The sequence below is a fragment of the Bufo bufo genome, chromosome 4, assembly GCF_905171765.1.
Source record: "Bufo bufo chromosome 4, aBufBuf1.1, whole genome shotgun sequence".
Taxonomy (NCBI): Eukaryota; Metazoa; Chordata; class Amphibia; order Anura; family Bufonidae; genus Bufo; species Bufo bufo.
Window position 1 is genome coordinate 626,742,510 of NC_053392.1, and position 23,418 is coordinate 626,765,927.

Here is a 23,418-nt window from a genome sequence, read left to right on the forward strand (position 1 = left end):
TCTTCTCCATTCTGCTGACCCCCTTCCCGGAACGGATTTAAAGACACTCTTACATGGTCGGATGGGAGGAATACTTGGGGAGAGTTCTGCCAGACGCACTGTGGTTCCTCATATGAAGGAGAGCAGCGAAATCCTCAATGTCAGTTCTCTGCCAAGAGAACCAGTATAATATCCTGATGTACTGGTACCATACTCCTGACCTCCTCCATAGATTAAATCCTGGAGTTGCGAAGGTCTGTTGGAGATGCGGGACACATGGGTGTACGTTACACCATATCTTCTGGGACTGCCCTCTAATACGTCCCTTCTGGACCAGAGTCAGCACTCTCCTGAGTGACATTTTACCTGCAGTATACCACCTGACCCCATATCCTTCTTACTCAGTATCACTCCAGCACATATAAGGAAACATTCACTTAAACTGTTAATACAAGTACTGACTGCAGCCCGCTGCCTTATTGCCCGCTTCTGGAAACGCCCTGACCCCCCAAAGGTCTCCGACCTATATGCCAGGGTGATGAAAATCCGGACCCTGGAATATACGACTGCAATGTTCCAGGATAAAATAGATCTATTTCATGCTATTTGGGATGTTTGGGACAATGACTGGGCTACTAGGCAACGCTGAGAAGAGTCCGAGGGAATGGAGCACTCCCCCCTCCCCTCGATGTGTCATTGTCTGCATTGTCTACGTCTCTTTATTCTGTTATATAGTGTTATTCAAATAGGTTTCAGCTTAGATCACACACACCCTAATATTAGACTAATGTAGCTGCTCCTCATGAGAGTCCCTTATACGTTGGGACGCCATTGATAATTGCTTTTCTTTTTTCACTTTTCTTTTTCAATATCCATTTTTATCGAAGGAATTAGTACGACAAGACGCCGGATTCTCATGTAACCTTTATTGGTTCTTGTCTGATTTACATTGCACATAAAATGTGAAGTTATAGTATATGTTCATTTGTTGAATGTCGTGCATATTGCTTTGTTCACTTTACCTTGTACAATCGTGCATACAGTTGAAACAGAATTGTTTTCTTGTATTTCAATAAAAATACAATGCCCCTCCTCCCCGCACAGATATCAGTCATTACCCCTCTGCCTCTTGGTGACACAGACCCCTACATCCCTCCGCCCTGTTAGGACCAGGTAACAACTGATCCGATCATTAACCAATCACAGCGAGGAGCAGGAGACGGGGCGGGGCCCTGTACCTAATTAGCTGACTCTTGTATCCAGGCGACAGAAGCCCCGCCCCAGTGATGGTTAGTTAGTTGCCGGTCGGCTGAGGTCTGGTACTCAGTCAATGACATGGAGGAGATGCAGGAGCTGCACGGGCTGAGCGATGAGGCGGCGTATGCGGCCTGTACGGACCCGGAGCCGGCCACCAAGGTAACGTGGGCCCCCACATACTGAGCCTGACATCACCATTATATCCTCACCCCCCTGCACCTTTATATCCTATTCCCCCCTTGCACCTTTATATCATCACCCCCCTGCACCTTTATATCCTCACCCCCCCTGCACCTTTATATCCTAACCCCCCCTGCACCATTATATCCTAAACCCCCTGCACCTTTATATCCTCACCCCCCTGCACCATTATATCATCACCCCCCTGCACCTTTATATCCTCACCCCCCCCTGCACCTTTATATCCTAACCCCCCCTGCACCATTATATCCTAAACCCCCTGCACCTTTATATCCTCACCCCCCTGCACCATTATATCATCACCCCCCTGCACCTTTATATCCTCACCCCCCCTGCACCTTTATATCCTCACCCCCCGTGTACCATTATATCATCACCCCCCTGCACCTTTATATCCTCACCCCCCCTGCACCTTTATATCCTCACCCCCCCCCCTGCACCTTTATATCCTCACCCCCCCTGCACCTTTATATCCTCACCCCCCTGCACCATTATATCCTAAACCCCCTGCACCTTTATATCATCACCCCCTGCACCTTTATATCCTCACCCCCCTGCACCTTTATATCCTCACCCCCCTGCACCTTTATATCCTCACCCCCCTGCACCTTTATATCCTCACCCCCTGCACCTTTATATCATCACCCCCTGCACCTTTATATCATCACCCCCCTGCACCTTTATATCCTCACCCCCCTGCACCTTTATATCCTAACCCCCCCTGCACCATTATATCCTATTCCCCCTGCACCTTTATATCCTCACCCCCCCTGCACCATTATATCCTCACCCCCCCTGCACCATTATATAATCACCCCCCTGCACCATTATATCCTAAACCCCCTGCACCTTTATATCCTCACCCCCCCTTGCACCTTTATATCCTCACCCCCCCTTGCACCTTTATATCCTCACCCCCCCTACACCATTATATCCTGACCCCCCGTGTACCATTATACCCTCACCCCCCTTACCATTATATACTCAACCCACCTGCACCATTATATCCTCACCACCCCTGCACCATTATATCCTCACCCCCTGCACCTTTATATCCTCACCCCCTGCACCTTTATATCCTCACCCCCTGCACCTTTATATCCTCACCCCCCTGCACCTTTATATCCTAACCCCCCCTGCACCTTTATATCCTAACCCCCCCTGCACCTTTATATCCTATTCCCCCTGCACCTTTATATCCTATTCCCCCTGCACCTTTATATCCTCACCCCCCCCTGCACCATTATATCCTCACCCCCCCTGCACCATTATATCCTCACCCCCCCTGCACCATTATATCCTCACCCCCCCTGCACCATTATATCCTCACCCCCTGCACCTTTATATCCTCACCCCCTGCACCTTTATATCCTAACCCCCCCTGCACCTTTATATCCTAACCCCCCCTGCACCTTTATATCCTATTCCCCCTGCACCTTTATATCCTATTCCCCCTGCACCATTATATCCTCACCCCCCCTGCACCATTATATCCTCACCCCCCCTGCACCATTATATCCTCACCCCCCCTGCACCATTATATCCTCACCCCCCCTGCACCATTATATCCTCACCCCCCCCTGCACCATTATATCCTCACCCCCCCTGCACCATTATATCATCACCCCCCCTGCACCATTATATCATCACCCCCCTGCACCATTATATCCTAAACCCCCTGCACCTTTATATCCTCACCCCCCCTTGCACCTTTATATCCTCACCCCCCCTTGTACCTTTATATCCTCACCTCGCCTACACCATTATATCCTGACCCCCCGTGTACCATTATACCCTCACCCCCCTTTCCATTATATACCCAACCCACCTGCACCATTATATCCTCACCACCCCTGCACCATTATATCCTCACCCCCTGTACCATTATATCCTCACCTCCCCCCTGTACCATTATATCCTCACCCCCTCCTGTACCATTATATACTCAACCCACCTGCACAGTTACATCACCGACCCCTCCCTTTTTCTCTATTTTCCTGGATGATGGAATAGTTATCATTCAGGGTGTTAGGAAACCTAGATGAAGATTCTTTGGCGGCCATATTGGTTGGCACCCAGCTTTCCTAGACACTGATATAACTAAGATTTGTCCAGATAGGATTGTGTTTGGTGAGCCGGGATTTATATTTACTGGTGTTCATATTTTGTCCCTGCCTTTTGCAGGGTGAGGCTAGCGTCACAATGTTTCAGTCACAATCATCTTTATCTCATGACATTCAATCTTCTTCCTGAAGAAAAGAGGAACCGGGTCAAGTCTAGAAAATTCCTCACAACTGCCCCAGGGCTGCCACCAGGGTCAGGGGCCCCGGGCTGAGGGTGCAGTGTAGGGTCTTTTGTATTCTATGTATGGGAGGTTGTTACATTGTGTCTCTCTGCATTGTCATTGGTCACATGTTTCTTTTATGTATAAAGAGGGACAAGTGCTGGGAACTTAATGCCAGGAGCCATAAGGAAGCCATTGTGATCGCCCTTAGGCTACTTTCACATCTACATTTTTAATTCAGGTTTTGAGATCTGGCAGAGGGTATAGAAGTTCAGCATCTTTGAGTCCGGTTTACAAAACTTAACAAACCTGATCAGGCATGAAAATAATGGATCAGTTGCTCAAATGATTTTTATGCCTGATACAAGTGGATGCAGCTGAAACTGAGCCATTAGGAAGTATTAAACAGATCCTTTTAGGCTACTTTCACACTAGCGTTTATCTTTTCCGGTATTGAGATACTTTATAGGGTCTCAATACCAGAGAAAAACACTTCCGTTTTGTCCCCATTCATTGTCAGTGGGGACAAAACGTAAGTGAACAGAACGCTCCAAAAAGAATTCCGTTCTATTTGGTTGCGTTCCCATACCGGAGAGCAAACGGCAGCAAGCTGTGGTTTTCTTTCCGTCATGGGATGCAGAGCAAAACAGATCCGTCATGCCCCACAATGCAAGTCATTGGGGACGGATCCATTTAACTCGGACACAATAGAAAACGGATCAGTTCTCCGTTGACTTTCAACGGATCTGTCTTGGCTATGTTAAAGATAAAAGCAGTCTGGTTTGAAGCTGTTTGGGAGCTGCACTTATATAAGCAGTACAACCTACTAAATCATCCAAAGGATGAGCCTAATGTGTGCCAAAATTTTATAACACAACCAATTAGACAGGAGACACACATGTACAATCATAACAAATTTTATTAAGTAATAAATATTACAACAATAGACAATTATAAAAGTAGCAGCAGTGCAGGCTAAGTGCTGCGAAAAGCAGCTCGTCCACCAAACCCAGGGTATAGAAAATCCAAATAAAGGGGAAAATTCAAAGAGTGTCAAGTGCCGCTAATAGCAGACAATATTGAACTACTCCCAATACATGTGAAAACCTCCCCCCCCCCACAATCACTGGACATGTGCAGACAACACAGTAATAGTCCAACAGGAGTGCTAGATATAAAGCACCTCAAGAGGGCCCACAGACAGCATGGAGGAAGAACCGTAGTAACTAAGATTAATTACCTAAGGTTTGTGTGGAGGCACAAGTGGATCAGACCCAGGTCCGGCAGAGAGCGCACCCCGACGCACGTTTCGCTCCGCTTTCTCCCTTGAACACCATAGTTGCAATAAGGTGAGAAAGCACAAGAACATAAACTTAACATCATGACATTTACTTATGACCACAAGGGTGGCTCTCACTGGAGAAGTGGCATAAGAAGGTTTGCACACACTGCAGCAGGGATGTTGTCCCACTCCTCCACACAGATCTCCTCTAGATCTGTCAGGTTTCAGGGCTGTCGCTGAGCAACACAGAGTTTCAGCTCCCTCCAAAGATGTTCTATTGGATTTAGGTCTGGAGACTGGCCAGGTTGCTTCCTCTTTAGGTGATTCTCAACTACCTTGATTTCCCATCCTCTCTAATTCTCTAATTTCATATCTTCTTTCTCCACTCTCTATTCTCCACCCCCCTTTTTTCCTCCTTTTTCCTGCTTCTCTTTTTCTTCCTTTCTTCTCCGTCAGCCACCACATCTTTCTCATATTACATTAGACCTTGATTATTAGATTCTCCATTACATCCAGTCTACTTTCATATACTATCCATTATTTCTTATACACTACATACATTTCCCCTATATCTATATATACACCACTTTACACACTATCTACATACCATACCGTATCATTATCATATCCCTCGTTTCTGTCCTCCCTACGCTCTGGTAAGATTGCCAGTAATTCCCCTTGGAGTCACAGTAGCACTGTGATCTCTGCTCACGTGACCTCCCGGGAGATGCTACATTCTAGCTCCCCGATAAATAGGCGGCACGCCAGACCGGCGTCCGCATCCAGATGATTTCTCTTTTGCCCCGGCCACAGGTACTGCAATATTTAACTATTATCCACCATACTTGCTCTGCCTTATACTTGGCATTTTCGATAACTACTAATGTATTGCACTTATGTATCTTTACCCACAAATGAGTTTATTCTGTTGATTATGTAACTGCTTGATATTGATTTTGAAATTGATATATTCCTACACTTGGAGGAGTTGGTGGATACCTATAGACCTACTGCCTTATATCCTTGTTTTTTGCTTCCATCAAACTTCATATACCTTGCTGTGGACTTGTGACATCATGTTGTATTTGTTTTAATTGATTTTGAGCTCTTATACTGCACTAGTTGGTATGTGTGAGGAATATGGATTATTATTTACTGTCAGCCATGTTCCCACACCAGCCATCTGCTGTCAGATAGCAGAGGTAGTGAACTCCACAGGGGGGCCCTGCTTCAAAGCGCAGCCAGATAGCAGAAAACTCCTAGCAGGCCACATTTGGTTACTTTTCACACTTCCATTCAGACAGCACGGATCCTGCAGGAAAACTTCCCTGCAGGGGGTCTAGGCCATTCCCCAGTTCAATCAGAATTATCAGACTTTCTGGAACCGGCGATTCATAAGGAATTATGAATCACCCGTCCATCACAGGCATAAACCAGATACATATTTGGGTCCCTGTGGCCACGATGAACAGGCCCGTGATCATAGTTGGGCGGTGGGATACCAGGGAGGGGAGATACACATATTTACCCACAGAAACCAAATAAAGGTATCATGCTTGGACTCTACTGGTAGCCGGAACCCAGGCAGATCCATTGGTCCCAGAACCACCTCCCTGCGACATTTTGGTCTGGAGTGATGAGCCCTAATCGGTTTTGTGGCTCATTTTCTGCCAGCCCCAGAAGAGGGGGAGTGGACTCCTCCCAGAGTCTGGGAGGGGCCAGCTACAGGTCAAAAGACTTGTGCCAGCAAGCGGGCGCTTCTTTCTCTGAAGGGAGGTCACATCGTGCCATGTGTTTAGAGGGACCTGCAACCAGCTGACATCACTGCTTCCCATGTGACTACAGCTAAGAACTCATCACAACCCAAAGGACTCCTATACCTGGTAAACTGACTTTTGTTCTGCTTAACCGTGTTTGCACCATGCCATCTGTATTTACCACTCAGACCACTGTATATATTTTCTGTGTATATTGTGTTATGTCTAGTGAGCCCTTAAGGCAATTAAATATATAATTTAATCTTGTGCTGTTCTTGTATCTCGATCACGAATCCCCACGTCCATGTTTCGGCCTAGGTATATGCTACTGCGGGTTGGTTTCTCACCCTATATAATCCCGTTAGCGGACCAGGCTTATATCAAACGAGAAACTGGTGGGTGGCCGTCATCCCGGGCTAAGGAAGCGCTGTTTCACTGTGGCAGGGAAAAGGCTCTCTCAGCTTGTTGCCTCTCTGTGCCCATGTGGACAGGAGGAGTCTGTGAACATTGTACCAAGCTGACCTTACCTGCTCCTCAGGGACGGTGTAACGTCACGCCTTGGTAACCAGTGACCATACCGTATCTCGCTGGCTCTACATTGACGTCCGAGGTCAGTTGGGGTACGGTATTCCTCACAGTATGTGTGTGTGTGGATATATATATAATGACTGATATTAGCCACTTTCTTCCACACTTAAAGGGAACCTGTCACCGGGATTTTGTGTATAGAGCTGAGGACATGGGTTGCTAGATGGCCGCTAGCACATCCGCAATACCCAGTCCCCATAGCTCTGTGTGCTTATATGGTTTAAAAAAAAACGATTTGATACATATGCAAATTAACCTGAGATGAGTCCTGTCCCTGACTCATCTCAAGTTGTATATTTGCACAATATTTTGAGACCTTTTTGAGCTTGGGGTGGGGCTTTGTGCAGCCCGCCAGTTTTACCAAAACGTTTACCAGAAACTGGCATATGTTATAGCTGAAGACTATGGCAGCTCATAGCTGGCATGAACTTCAGTTTGTAAACTGACCAAAAAGAGATCCCTTTAGTCCCAACCTATTATACACTCACCTAAAGAATTATTAGGAACACCTGTTCTATTTCTCATTAATGCAATTATCTAGTCAACCAATCACATGGCAGTTGCTTCAATGCATTTAGGGGGGTGCTCCTGGTCAAGACAATCTCCTGAACTCCAAACTGAATGTCAGAATGGGAAAGAAAGGGGATTTAAGCAATTTTGAGCGTGGCATGGTTGTTGGTGCCAGACGGGACGGTCTGAGTATTTCACAATCTGCTCAGTTACTGGGATTTTCACGCACAACCATTTCTAGGGTTTACAAAGAATGGTGTGAAAAGGGAAAAACATCCAGTATGCGGCCGTCCTGTGGGCGAAAATGCCTTGTGGATGCTGGAGGTCAGAGGAGAATGGGCCGACTGATTCAAGCTGATAGAAGAGCAACGTTGACTGAAATAACAGTTACAACCGAGGTCTGCAGCAAAGCATTTGTGAAGCCACAACACGCACAACCTTGAGGCGGATGGGCTACAACAGCAGAAGACCCCACCGGGTACCACTCATCTCCACTACAAATAGGAAAAAGAAGCTACAATTTGCACGAGCTCACCAAAATTGGACTGTTGAAGACTGGAAAAATGTTGCCTGGTCTGATGAGTCTCGATTTCTGTTGAGACATTCAAATGGTAGAGTCCGAATTTGGCGTAAACAGAATGAGAACATGTATCCATCCTCTGATGGCTTCTTCCAGCAGGATAATGCACCATGTCACAAAGCTCCAATCATTTCACATTGGTTTCTTGAACATGACAATGAGTTCACTGCACTAAAATGGCCCCACAGTCACCAGATCTCAACCCAATAGAGCATCTTTGGGATGTGGTGGAACGGGAGCTTCGTGCCCTGGATGTGCATCCCTCAAATCTCCATCAACTGCAAGATGCTATCCTATCAATATGGGCCAACATTTCTAAAGAACGCTATCAGCACCTTGTGGAATCAATGCCACGTAGAATTAAGGCAGTTCTGAAGGCAAAAGGGGGTCCAACACCGTGTTAGTATGGGGGCACTAATAATTCTTTAGGTGAGTGTATATAAAAATAAAACAACATCTTTATTTTGTCATTTAAAACCTTGCAAATGAGAAGAAAAGCAAAATCATGTGTGATTAAAACTATCAGAGGACAGTAGAACAGGGTCAACAGGGGAGATAAGGGTACTAGTACCCACACTGGTACTGTGTTTCTATTCTCCACACACACACACCTCCTATTGCACACTTTACCTTTATCCTTATCTCCCCTGACGAAGGCACATATGTGGCGAAACATGTCGATAGGGGTGGAGTGGTGTGTTCAATTTTAGACAGAGGACAGTGGAGGGTCAAAAAATCTATGATTACAGGGAAAGCGAGAGGGAAAGTGTGCAATACGAGGTGTGTGTCTGTGTGTGGAGAATAGATACATAGTATCAGTGTGCCTGAACTGTTAGCCACATTGTATCGGATTGAGCAACGTAGGCTAGTGAGCATATGTATAAAGCAGTGTGTATTTAAAACATGCAAGGTAGCTGACAAGAGAATGTAGCTGACAAGAGAAATGAAGCTGCATGCTAGCAGACTGTCAGATAATGTGGTTCTTTTGAGCAGCACTAATATTACAGAGAAATATTATGATCATTTAATAGCACTGGAAGCACATATCTCAGGCACAATATTTATAGCTGGTGTTTTGTACCCCCACCTAATAGAATATCTGCTGAGGATTGGCAGCAAGTGTATAATGAAAGCACTACATAGACTCTAAGAGGTGTGAGGGTGAATAAATACTGATAATAATAACAACACCACACAAACCAATTAAAAAATAGTGTTTATTTAAACACATAAATGAGAGTTTATGCACAAATAACCCCGCAGTTATCAATAGTCACCATTAGTGACCCTGTTCTACTGTCCTCTGATAGTTTTAATCACACAGGATTTTCCTTTTCTTCACATTTGCAAGGTTTTAAATGACAAATAATGATGTAGTTTTATTTTTATATATAATAGGTTGGGACCACAAAAGGGGTCTCCTTTTGGTCAGTTGACCAGTTGTTTTGTTGAAATTATCCTGAGGGTCCCAACTAGGGCCTCTAATAAGATAAACTTCAGTTTGTGGCGCACGGCAGAGATGTTCCTGATTTATTAAGACGTTGGTGTATTCACATTGCAGACATTTCTGTGATTGTCCCACTCATCCATCTGCCGCAGAACAACTTAATTCTGACCTCTGGAAGGAGCTAAAACCCTGCAATAAATCTGCCACATGTGAATACACCCTTATATTACAGGTACCTCCAGAGCTGCACTTTATATTATTCTTCTTGTCACCTTCAAGATCCCCTTGTCAATTATCCTACTCATCTTAACCTTCAAAGCTGCACTCACAATTCTCATTCTCCAGTTACATCCAGAGCCGCACTCGCTGTTCTCATTCTCCAGTTACATCCAGAGCCGCACTCGCTGTTCTCATTGTCCAGTCACATCCAGAGCCGCACTCGCTGTTCTCATTGTCCAGTCACATCCAGAGCCGCACTCGGTGTTCTCATTCTCCAGTCACATCCAGAGCCGCACTCGCTGTTCTCATTCTCCAGTCACATCCAGAGCCGCACTCGCTGTTCTCATTGTCCAGTCACATCCAGAGCCGCACTCGGTGTTCTCATTCTCCAGTCACATCCAGAGCCGCACTCGGTGTTCTCATTCTCCAGTCACATCCAGAGCCGCACTCGCTGTTCTCATTGTCCAGTCACATCCAGAGCCGCACTCTCTGTTCTCATTCTCCAGTCACATCCAGAGCCGCACTCGCTGTTCTCATTGTCCAGTCACATCCAGAGCCGCACTCGCTGTTCTCATTCTACAGTCACATCCAGAGCCGCACTCGCTGTTCTCATTGTCCAGTCACATCCAGAGCCGCACTCGCTGTTCTCATTGTCCAGTCACATCCAGAGCTGCACTCGCTGTTCTCATTCTCCAGTCACATCCAGAGCCGCACTCGCCGTTGTCATGTCCCCGTCTCCTCCACAGCCGCACTCGCCGTTGTCATGTCCCCGTCTCCTCCACAGCCGCACTCGCCGTTGTCATTGTCCAGTCACATCCAGAGCCGCACTCGCCGTTGTCATGTCCCCGTCTCCTCCACAGCTGCACTCGCTATTCTAGCGCTCCTGTCTCCTTCACAGCCGCACTCGCCATTCTCCTGCTTCCCTATTTATTTTATTCTCACTGTCCTGCTGTTTTCCTCACGGTCCTGCTTGTTCAGTGTCTGTAGCTGTCCTGCTCTGATGCTGTGGAGTCCTGTTTTCTTCTCACGTCTTTTCTTTATCTTGCAGGATTTTATTATGCATCAGACGATGCTCCGCATCAAAGACCCTGAGAAATCGCTGCCGTTCTACACCAAATGCCTCGGCATGACGTGAGTCTGACCAGTGTCCTCCGGGACCAGCAGAGGGCGCCCCCCAGTGCCGTCACAGTCTACATACAGCCCATTGTACCCAGAGACATACAGTTGAAACTCGAAAAATTTGAATATTGTGCAAAGTTCATTTATTTCAGTAATGCAACTTAAAAGGTGAAACTAACATATGAGACTCATTACAGGCAAAGCGAGATATTTCAAACCTTTATTTGTTATAATTTGGATGATTATGGCTTACATTTTATGAAACCCCAAAGTCACAATTTTGAGGTCGCCTTTGCTCAGGGGGTACGGATTAATTAGCTGACTAGAGGGTGACACTTTGAGCCTAGAATGTTGAACCTATTCACAAAATTCTAATTTTAAGCTGCATTAAGGCAATTCCTTTAATTTTCATACTGAAATAAATGGACTTTTGCACAATATTCTAATTTTTCGAGTTTCACCTGTAAATCTCCAAGTTCCGATAAGCAAGACCTCCCTTCATCAAGGGTTAGTGAAACACGGTTAACACACGGATGCATCAATGGCCATTATTTTACGGATTTAAAGGGAACCTGTCATCTCTACTATGCTACCCTCACTGAGCGTTTCTAAATGTTCATTGTGTTACCCTAAACATATAAATTACACTTTTCATTTCATTTGCAGACGAATTCAATAAGTATTATGCATTTTTGTACTTCCCGCCTTTTATGCAAATTAACATAAAAAAGTCATATCTTACTTGTGTGACCAGAGAAGAGTCATATTTTCAAGCTCTGACTCATCTCAGGGTAATTTGCATATGTATCAAATCTTTTTTTTTACACAATAAAAGCACAGAGAGCTATGTGGACTGGGTATTGCGGATGTGCTAGCGGCCATCTAGCAACCCATGTCCTCAGCTTCATACACAAAATACCGGTGACAGGTTCCCTTTAAGCACGAACACAGACGTGTGAATGAGGCTTAATATATGTTTTTTTTTACATCATACGTGACTGATATCAGCCGCTCCTCTTATAACCTCCAGAGACGTTATATCATGCAGTACAGACCAAAAGTTTGGACACACCTTCTCATTCAAAGAGTTTTCTTTATTTTCATGACTATGAAGGCATCAAAACTATGAATTAACACATGTGGAATTATATACATAACAAACAAGTGTGAAACAACTGAAAATATGTCATATTCTAGGTTCTTCAAAGTAGCCACCTTTTGCTTTGATTACTGCTTTGCACACTCTTGGCATTCTCTTGATGAGCTTCAAGAGGTAGTCCCCTGAAATGGTCTTCCAACAGTCTTGAAGGAGTTCCCAGAGATGCTTAGCACTTGTTGGCCCTTTTGCCTTCACTCTGCGGTCCAGCTCACCCCAAACCATCTCGATTGGGTTCAGGTCCGGTGACTGTGGAGGCCAGGTCATCTGGCGCAGCACCCCATCACTCTCCTTCATGGTCAAATAGCCCTTACTTTCAAAGTTTTCCCAATTTTTCGGCTGACTGACTGACCTTCATTTCTTAAAGTAATGATGGCCACTCGTTTTTCTTTACTTAGCTGCTTTTTTCTTGCCATAATACAAATTCTAACAGTCTATTCAGTAGGACTATCAGCTGTGTATCCACCTGACTTCTCCTCAACGCAACTGATGGTCCCAACGCTCATCAAGAGAATGCCAAGAGTGTGCAAAGCAGTAATCAAAGCAAAAGGTGGCTACTTTGAAGAACCTAGAATATGACATATTTTCAGTTGTTTCACACTTGTTTGTTATGTATATAATTCCACATGTGTTAATTCATAGTTTTGATGCCTTCAGTGTGAATCTACAATTTTCATAGTCATGAAAATAAAGAAAACTCTTTGAATGAGAAGGTGTGTCCAAACTTTTGGTCTGTACTGTATGTGACTGATATCAGCCGCTCCTCTTATAACGCTCCAGCGCTGATATAACCTCCAGAGACATTACATCATATGTGACTGATATCAGCCGCTCCTCTTATAACGCTCCAGCACTGATATAACCTCCAGACATTACATCATATGTGACTGATATCAGCCGCTCCTCTTATAACGCTCCAGTACTGATATAACCCCCAGAGACACTACATTATATGTGACTGATATCAGCCGCTCCTCTTATAACGCTCCAGCACTGATATAACCTCCAGAGACATTACATTATATGTGACTGATATCAGCCGCTCCTCTTATAACGCTCCAGCGCTGATATAACCTCCAGAGACATTACATTATATGTGACTGATATCAGCCGCTCCTCTCATAACGCTCCAGCACTGATATAACCTCCAGAGACATTACATTATATGTGACTGATATCAGCCGCTCCTCTTATAACGCTCCAGCACTATTATAAACCGGTCATTTTTGGGTGACCGGCGCTTTACTACAAAGTGAGGAGATAACTTGAGTCTTGTCTCCCTCAGTCTCCTCAAGAAGATCGACCTCCCCTCTATGAAGTTGTCCTTGTATTTGATGGGCTATGAGGACAAGAAGGACATCCCCGAGGACATAAATGAGTGGAAGGCTTGGATGTGCTCCCGCAAGGCAACCTTGGAGCTCACACAGTAAGATTTTCTTTCTTCAGGTTAGCTGTTTTTGGGCAGCTGCAGATCTCAGAACAGAAAATCTGTGTGGTTTTTCATGCAGATTTTTGTGCGTTTTCGCATCAAAAACTATATGTTAAGCCTCATTCACACGTCTATGTTCGTGCTTAAAGAGGACCTTTCACTAGAATAAAACATCTAAACTAAGTATACAGACATGGAGAGCGGCGCCCAGGGATCCCCCTGCACTTACTGTTATCCCTGGTCGCCGCTCCGTTCTCCTGGTATAGCCTCCGGTATCTTCACATGTTAGGCTCCACCCAGTTGAGCCTGCCGGCGTCTCCTTCTCCCATGCTGTAGCGCTGGCCAATCGCAGCGCTCAGCTCATAGCCTGAGAGTTTTTTCTAAACTCATACTTAGTTTAGATGTTTTATTCTAGTAAAAGGTCCTCTTTAAATCCGTAAAAAGGTGGCCATTGATGCATCCGTGTGTTATCCGTGTTTCAATATTCCTTGATGAAGGGAGGTCTTGCTTATCGGAACTTGGAGATTTACAGGTGAAACTCGAAAAATTAGAATATTGTGCAAAAGTCCATTTATTTCAGTATGAAAATTAAAGGAATTGCATTAATGCAGCTTAAAATTAGAATTTTGTGAATAGGGTCAACATTCTAGGCTCAAAGTGTCACCCTCTAGTCAGCTAATTAATCCATATCCCCTGAGCAAAGGGGACCTCAAAATTGTGACTTTGGGGTTTCATAAGCTGTAAGCCATAATCATCCAAATTATAACAAATAAAGGCTTGAAATATCTCACTTTGCCTGTAATGAGTCTCATCTGTTAGTTTCACATTTTAAGTTGCATTACTGAAATAAATGAACTTTGCAAAATATTCTAATCTCCGTGTTCCATCCCTTTTATTCCGTTCCTAGACTTTATTTCCTATATAACCCGCTTATTCTGTGTATTATTACACCCCTTCCAGTGCTTCATACACCCCAGTAGTAACATACAACCCTCGCAGATACTTATTTAGAAAAATAGTTTACTTATAACATAGATGAGAAAAAGCAATGGACGTTATACATAAAGATACAGACACTACAAATAAAACAGGACATAGAGGACACCACCACACACAGCTGCCTCCGTTCCTGCCCTCCCTGGATGCTAAGCAAATGTGTCTAATAATGTGTATGTATGTACAGTATATCCAGATTCCTCCAATATACTGTCTACTGGATCTACACTTCTACATCCAGTACCTGACCATTAGTACATAGACCGGACCCATAGACTGTAATGGGCGTGATGGATCCGTGAACACGGACAAAATAGAGCATGCATCATGCTAAAAACACGGACCGTTTCTGGAGCATCAGAACACTTTAGAGAATGTCATGGAGGCAGAGTTGCCCCTTCCAGGGTATGTACAATCGAACGGGTGAGCAGGGCCGACTGGGAAATTAAAGTGGCCCCGGAAAAAAATAAATAAAAGTGGCCCCATGCTGTTGGTGGTTTCAAATTGACAGAACAAGTAGGCGGGGACAGCAGTACTGGTGCAGCACAAAATACCGCCCCCTTGTTGAAATATTCAACTGTGTCACTGCTCTGAGGATGACAATGAATTCAGAAGGGCCCCTGTGCTACCAGCCAGGTGCAAAAGTACCTGATGTTTCTACATTAATTAATGCCCCAATCACCAGATCTGGTAGTAGTTTGACAGACATGCTAATAATCACACATGTAAGAATGCTTTGGCATCTCCAGTTAACCAGATCCAGCATTGCCACATTCAACAGATCACTGCCGGATCCCTATTGACTATAATTTGATCTAGTGGTAAGCTGTCCGCTTTCCGGGTTTATATCCGTCTGACAGCCGGAATTTATGCTGGATCATCTCTGACCGAAATGTGAACGCAGCCTACCCTTTGCTTAGGGGGTATGGATTAATTATCTGACTAGAGTGTGACACTTTGAGCCTAGAATATTGAACCGTTTCACAAAATTCTAATTTTAAGCTGCATTAATGCAATTCCTTTTAATTTGCATTACTGAAATAAATGGACTTTTAATGCACGATATTCTAGTTTTTCGAGTTTCATCTGTATGTATGGAAAAGGAAATAATTTTTTTAATTTAAATATGGCCACAGCACCTGAGAGCTCAAAGACCCAGGAGTGTGTGCTGCCTGTCATGCAACAGCTATAAAAAAAAACATCATAGGCATCGCCGCATGCAAAAATGCCAGTACTATTAAAACATGAAATCATACACACTCCAAAGTGGTATCAATAAAATTACAGATCGTCCCACAAAAAATGAGCCCTTACAGCTCATAAAACACATAAATAAAGTTTTTATTTTTTCAAAATGAAATTGCAAGAAAAGCACTGTGGAGAGCACAGGTAGGATGGTAGACAGAGATGAGAAGGAGATATAGGGGTGCAGCACTGTGGAGAGCACAGGTAGGATGGTAGACAGAGATGAGGAGGAGATATAGGGGTGTAGCACTGTGGAGAGCACAGGTAGGATGGTAGACAGAGATGAGGAGGAGATATAGGGGTGCAGCGCATGGGTAGGATGGTAGACAGAGATGAGAAGGAGATGTAGGGGTGCAGCACAGTGGAAAGCATGGGTAGGAGGGTAGACAGAGATGAGGAGAAGATGTTAGAGGTGCAGCACTGTGGAGAGCACGAGTGGGATGGTAGACAGAGATGAGGAGTGTAACGGTCATGTACACACCCACACACACACAGGGGTGAGGATAGTGACCACTGCGCTCCACCCTCACCCCTGGCCCTGCCTACTTGCCTCACGAGTCCTGATGACAGGGGACAACTGGACGGCAGTCCCTAACTTAGTTTATGTGCAGGAAGGACAGACAAGACAAATAACGGATAGTGAACGGACCGGGTCAAAACCAAGAGGACAACGCAGTACAGAGGGATAAGCAAAGAAAGGTCAGGAGAAGCCGGGGTCATAAATACCAGGAGAGTCGAGAAGTACCAAAGGAGTCCGCAAAGAATAGTCAGGTGGAAGCCGAGGTCAATATACCAGGAAGGATGCGCAGTACAGGAGGAGCAGGCAAAGGATCGTCAGGGAACAGGATCAGGTAAGTACACAGGTATCCAACAACTGCCAGGAACCTAAATTAACAGGCAACCTGTGGCCAGCAGGCTGCCTGTATTTATAGTGGGGAGTGAGGGTCATGTGACGTGGCCAGCGTCACATGACCGACAGACCGACCAGTCGAGCACCGAGTGATCAGCTCGGCGCTCAAGGCAGACCTAGGAGCAGGGAGCCTCCCCGTTACAAGGAGGAGATGTAGGGGTGCAGCACTGTGGAGAGCACAGGTAGGATGGTAGAAAGAGATGAAGAGGAGATGTAGGGGGTGCAGCACTGTGTATTGCACGAGTTGGATGGTAGACAGAGGTGAGAGATGAGATGTAGGAGGTGCAGCACTGTGGAGAGCGAGGGTAGGATGGTAGACGAAAAGAGGGAGAAGATGTAGGGGGTGCAGCACCGTAGACAGCAAAGGTAGGGTGGTGGACAGAGATGAGGGAGGAGATGTAGGGGCTGCAGCACTGTGGAGAGCACAGGTAGGATGGTAGACAGATGAGGAGGAGATGTAGGGGTGAAGCACTGTGGAGAACACGGGTAAGATGGTAGACAGAGATGAGGGATGATATGTAGGAGGTACAGCACTGTGGAGAGCACAGATAGGATGGTAGACCGAGATGAGGGATGAGATGTAGGAGGTGCAGCACAGTGGAGAGCACGGGTAGGATGTAGACAGAGATGAGGAGGAGATATAAGGGGTGAAGCACTGTGGAGAGCACGGGTAGTATGGTAGACAGAGATGAGGGAGGAGATGTAGGGGCTGCAGCACTGTGGAGAACACAGGTGGAATTGAAGACAGAGATGAGGGAGGAGATATAGGGGGTGAAGCACTGTGGAGAACATGGGTAAGATGGTAGACAGAAATGAGGGATGAGATGTAGGAGGTGCAGCACTGTGGAGAGCACGGGTAGGATGGTAGACAGAAATCAGGAGATGATGTAGGGGCTGCAGCACTGTTGAGAACACGGGTGGGATTGTAGACAGAGATGAGGGAGGTGATGTAGGGGGTAAATCACAGTGTAGAACACGGGTAAGATGGTAGACAGAGATGAGGGGGGGATGTAGGAGGTGCCGCACTGTGGAGAACACGGGTAGGATGGTAGACAGAGATGAGGAGGAGATTAGGGGATCACTAGGTGACATTGTGCTGTATGGAGGCCACAGGAAGACATTATATTGTACTACTATATGGTGGCCACAAGGAGACTATCTTTTACATCCCGCTCCGCTGTCACACTTCCCTCGCCTTGGACATTCGCAGGCCAGGACCAAAACTCTCTGAGATAGACTGGCTCGCTGTTTTCACCTCTCTCACTGGTGGCTGATGTTGGACACCTGGTTCGTGTGCGCGGCTGTTTCAGTGGGTAGGTTCATGGAGAAACAGGAGTGAGGAGGGGTCGGTCGCTGCGGGAACTAACATGTAATGTATTCAGCTGGCCGGACATGGACATTTTAGAAGCAGTCAGCACACATGCGACCGCTCCTATGACGTCACTAAAACTGCGATTATTAGGAACAGTGATATCGCTATTTCTTAATACCGCGGTATACACTGCGTGCAGAATTATTAGGCAAATGAGTATTTTGACCACATCATCCTCTTTATGCATGTTGTCTTACTCCAAGCTGTATAGGCTCGAAAGCCTACTACCAATTAAGCATATTAGGTGATGTGCATCTCTGTAATGAGAAGGGGTGTGGTCTAATGACATCAACACCCTATATTAGGTGTGCATAATTATTAGGCAACTTCCTTTGGCAAAATGGGTCAAAAGAAGGACTTGACAGGCTCAGAAAAGTCAAAAATAGTGAGATATCTTGCAGAGGGATGCAGCACTCTTAAAATTGCAAAGCTTCTGAAGCGTGATCATCGAACAATCAAGCGTTTCATTCAAAATAGTCAACAGGGTCGCAAGAAGCGTGTGGAAAAACCAAGGCGCAAAATAACTGCCCATGAACTGAGAAAAGTCAAGCGTGCAGCTGCCAAGATGCCACTTGCCACCAGTTTGGCCATATTTCAGAGCTGCAACATCACTGGAGTGCCCAAAAGCACAAGGTGTGCAATACTCAGAGACATGGCCAAGGTAAGAAAGGCTGAAAGACGACCACCACTGAACAAGACACACAAGCTGAAATGTCAAGACTGATTTTTCTAAGGTTTTATGGACTGATGAAATGAGAGTGAGTCTTGATGGGCCAAATGGATGGGCCCGTGGCTGGATTGGTAAAGGGAAGAGAGCTCCAGTCCGACTCAGACGCCAGCAAGGTGGAGGTGGAGTACTGGTTTGGGCTGGTATCATCAAAGATGAGCTTGTGGGGCCTTTTCGGGTTGAGGATGGAGTCAAGCTCAACTCCCAGTCCTACTGCCAGTTTCTGGAAGACACCTTCTTCAAGCAGTGGTACAGGAAGAAGTCTGCATCCTTCAAGAAAAACATGATTTTCATGCAGGACAATGCTCCATCACACGCGTCCAAGTACTCCACAGCGTGGCTGGCAAGAAAGGGTATAAAAGAAGAAAATCTAATGACATGGCCTCCTTGTTCACCTGATCTGAACCCCATTGAGAACCTGTGGTCCATCATCAAATGTGAGATTTACAAGGAGGGAAAACAGTACACCTCTCTGAACAGTGTCTGGGAGGCTGTGGTTGCTGCTGCACGCAATGTTGATGGTGAACAGATCAAAACACTGACAGAATCCATGGATGGCAGGCTTTTGAGTGTCCTTGCAAAGAAAGGTGGCTATATTGGTCACTGATTTGTTTTTGTTTTGTTTTTGAATGTCAGAAATGTATATTTGTGAATGTTGAGATGTTATATTGGTTTCACTGGTAAAAATAAATAATTGAAATGGGTATATATTTGTTTTTTGTTAAGTTGCCTAATAATCATGCACAGTAATAGTCACCTGCACACACAGATATCCCCCTAAAATAGCTAAAACTAAAAACAAACTAAAAACTACTTCCAAAAATATTCAGCTTTGATATTAATGAGTTTTTTGGGTTCATTGAGAACATGGTTGTTGTTCAATAATAAAATTAATCCTCAAAAATACAACTTGCCTAATAATTCTGCACTCCCTGTATTGTGGACACCAGTATATCGCTCAGCACTATGGCACAGGACGGGGACATTGGAGTAGTGGTTACACACACAGGTGACCCCGGCTGCTGCATTAAGGATAGATTGGAGAGGGGAGAGTCTGATGAGGGGGAGTCTAATTAATAGTGATTTACAGTAATCAAGGCGGGAATGGATCAGGTCAATAATGAGAGATTTTGTTTCCACAGTAAGGAAGGGGCAGATTCTAGAGATGTTTTTGAGGTGCAGGCGGCATGAATGGGAGGGAGATTGAATATAGGCGGTGAAGGAACGATCAGTGTCAAACATAACACCGAGACAGCTGGCGGGATGGTAGTGCCCCCACTGAGAGGGAGAGATCAGGTTTGGGTAGGTTAGTAAATGGAGAGAACATAAGAAGTTCAGTTTTTGAAAGATTCAGTTTCAGATAGAGAGAGGACATGGCGTTGGAGACAGCGGGCAGAAAGTCACTGGTGTTCTGTAAAACTACAGGGGTGATATCGGGGGATGAAGTGTATAGTTTAGGGTCATCGCCATAGAGATTGTACTGAAAACCAAATCTGCCGATGGTCTGTCCATTAGGGGCTGTGTAGAGAGAAAAGAGGAGAGGACCAAGGACTGAACACTCAGGAATCCCAACAGCGAGAAAGAGAGGAGGATCGGTAGAGCCATTGAATGATGCCCTGAAAGAGCAGTCCGAGAGATAGGAAGATAACCAAGAGAGTGGTGTCCCTAACGTCGATCAAGGAGAATTAGTAGAGAGTAGTCGCCGTTGCATTTAGCTGTCTGGAGGTCATTGTTCACTCTAGTGAGGGCAGTTTCTGTAGCGTGTAGAGTGCAACAGATTGTAATGGATTTTCGCAGATTGTAAAGGAGAGCCTCAGATCAGAACCCCAAGCTCTATCAGCCTCAGATTAGACCCCCATCAGACCTCAGATCAGACATTATAAAAATAAATAAACCTACCTCGCTTGCTCCGGACGGTGCTGCCACTCCGCAGGACTTCCCACTCCCTGGTCTTCTGCCAGCCTAGCGCTGCACTGTGACCCGATGTTGCACAGCATCTGGTCATGCTGCGCGCCTGCTTGCTCTACGCCCTGATGCTGTACGCAGTCAGATCACAGTGCAGTGCGGGCCCCAAGCAAAGACCAGGGAGTAGTGAGTACAGCCTCCCTCACATCTCCCCGCACCTCCTGTATACTAATGACTGCTTCCATAATGGAAGCGGTCATTAGCATTCGGACTATAAGACGAACAGCCACTTTTCCCTCACTTTTGGGGAGAAAAAAGTGCATCTTAGGCCTCATGCATACGACCGTTTTTCGGGTCCGCATCCGAGGCGCAATGTCCGCATCCGTTGCTCCGTTCCGTGGCCCCGCAAAAAAAATATAACATGTCCTATTCTTGTCCGTTTGTCTAAAATGGGCCGCCCGTTCCGCAAATTGCGGAAGGCACACGGGAGGCTTCCGTGTTTTGCGGATCCGCAAAAAAAACGGATGACGTTCCGTATGGTATCCGTTTTTTTTGCTGATCCATTGTAATGCCTCTCCTTGTCCGCAAACTAGAAAAAAATCGGACATGCACTATTTTTTTTGCGGGGCAACGGAACGGACATACTGATGCGGACAGCACACTGTACATTGTTGGCTAGTCTTAGGGCTCATGCACACAAACGTATTTTCTTTCCGTGTCTGTTCCGTTTTTTTTTGTGGACCGTATGCAGAACCATTCACTTCAATGGGTCCGCAAGAAAAATGGAAGTTACTCCGTGTGCATTCCGTTTCCGTATGTCTGTATTTCCGTTCCGCAAAAAAATAGAACATGTCCTATTATTGTCCACATTACGGACAAGGATAGTACTGTTCTATGAAGGGACAGCTATGAATGTACACGGACGTCATCCATATTTTTTGCGGATCCGTTTTTTGCGGGCCGCAAAATACATACGGTTGTGTGCATGAGCCCTTATTTCTGCTCAGCTCCTCCTATGGGTGTATTTAACTCTGTTGTCCAGATCTGGTAGTAGTTCGACAGACATGCTAATGATCACACATTCTAACCAATCAGTGTGCACCTCTATATGGAAAGAGCTTAAAGGCGTTATCCAACCCCTATAATGCCCCCCAAAATGCCCGGACACCGCATACACATTATACTTATCCCTCTCCCTGGCATCCGCATCGCTCCTGATGCCCTCACGGCTGCCGCTGCATCTCCCTGTCACGGGATCAAAACATCTGGTGACGGGGAAGGGGGGGCTTGGGTCAGCCAATAGCAGGACGCGACGGGAACGAGCCTCCCTAGCATCACCTACGATGCTGGGGAGGCTCTTTTCCGTTGCGGCCTGCTATTTGCAGCTCTCCGCCATCCTATACATCCCCAGATCACCCTCCCGCCAACTCCGGATGTTTTGATACGGGCAATGGGGAGATGCAGCGGCGGACATGCAGGCATCATGAGTTACGCGGGTGCCAGGGAGCGGGGTAAGTATAATCTGTATGCGGTGCCTGGGCATTACAGGGGTTGGATAACCCCTTTAAGCAATTTACATGCAGAAGATGTATTTTTAGCAGACGTTATTTGATAAAAGATTATGCCTTTATGTATCACGCTGGATCCCTCTTGGTCCCTATTCAGATTGTAGCTTGAACACGATTTGGATCCGCGCAGTGGACCGAGCTATTATTGCACGTGAGTGTGCTTTTTGTTTTCTTTACACAGTTTTTCAGTTGCTTTAGCTCTGCCGCCTTGTCCCCTGTGCTTTACATTGTACATGTGCTCTATTAGTACAGCGTAATGATCAGGTATCTATCTTAGATGCATTGCCTGTTGCAGTCTGAAATCGACCTCCCCCTTGTGTTGCGCTTTCCCTCCCATGCTTTACACTGCAGCTCTGCTCTGTTCTTAAACTGCTTCAGTTTATGTAAGCATAAATCCACTGCCCTACCACCAGAAATTGTCAGTCTCGGCTCTCCACCTGCCCTTGCTCCCCCAACTACCCTCCAAACCCTCTGAAGTCAGGTGATTCCTCTTGTATTTCCTGCAGTAATTGGGGGACAGAGAATGATGAGAAGCCGTATCACAACGGGAACTCGGATCCGCGTGGATTCGGTAAGTTGTCAGAATCCATGGACGAAGGGATATCAAACCTGCGGTCTGTGCAGTGAATAGAGTCTATTGTCCGCTGTTACCAGTCATCGTCTTATAACGCTGCTGCACTGTTATAGGGTACTGGCCCTTTAATTCTGTGAGCTGATCCCCGACCCCTCTGCTCTCCTCCTTGTCGCAGGTCATATCGGCATCGCGGTCCCAGACGTCTACGCCGCATGTAAGCGATTTGAGGAGCTCGGAGTCACATTTGTGAAGAAACCGGATGACGGTAAATAAGACTCTGAACTGCTTGTCCAATATCTGTCTTCTGTTACAC

At 45.9% G+C, this 23,418-nt stretch overlaps 1 protein-coding gene across 1 annotated transcript; it reads left to right on the forward strand.

The window, feature by feature from the left end:
- Positions 1–1,314: 1,314 nt before the first annotated feature.
- On the forward strand, positions 1,315–23,418 carry LOC120999394 (lactoylglutathione lyase-like). Its single transcript, XM_040430277.1, has 5 exons — positions 1,315–1,395; positions 11,153–11,235; positions 13,665–13,805; positions 23,038–23,102; positions 23,281–23,418. Exons 1-5 carry the CDS (start codon positions 1,315–1,317, stop codon positions 23,376–23,378), a joined length of 468 nt encoding a protein of 155 aa, XP_040286211.1. The 3' UTR covers positions 23,379–23,418.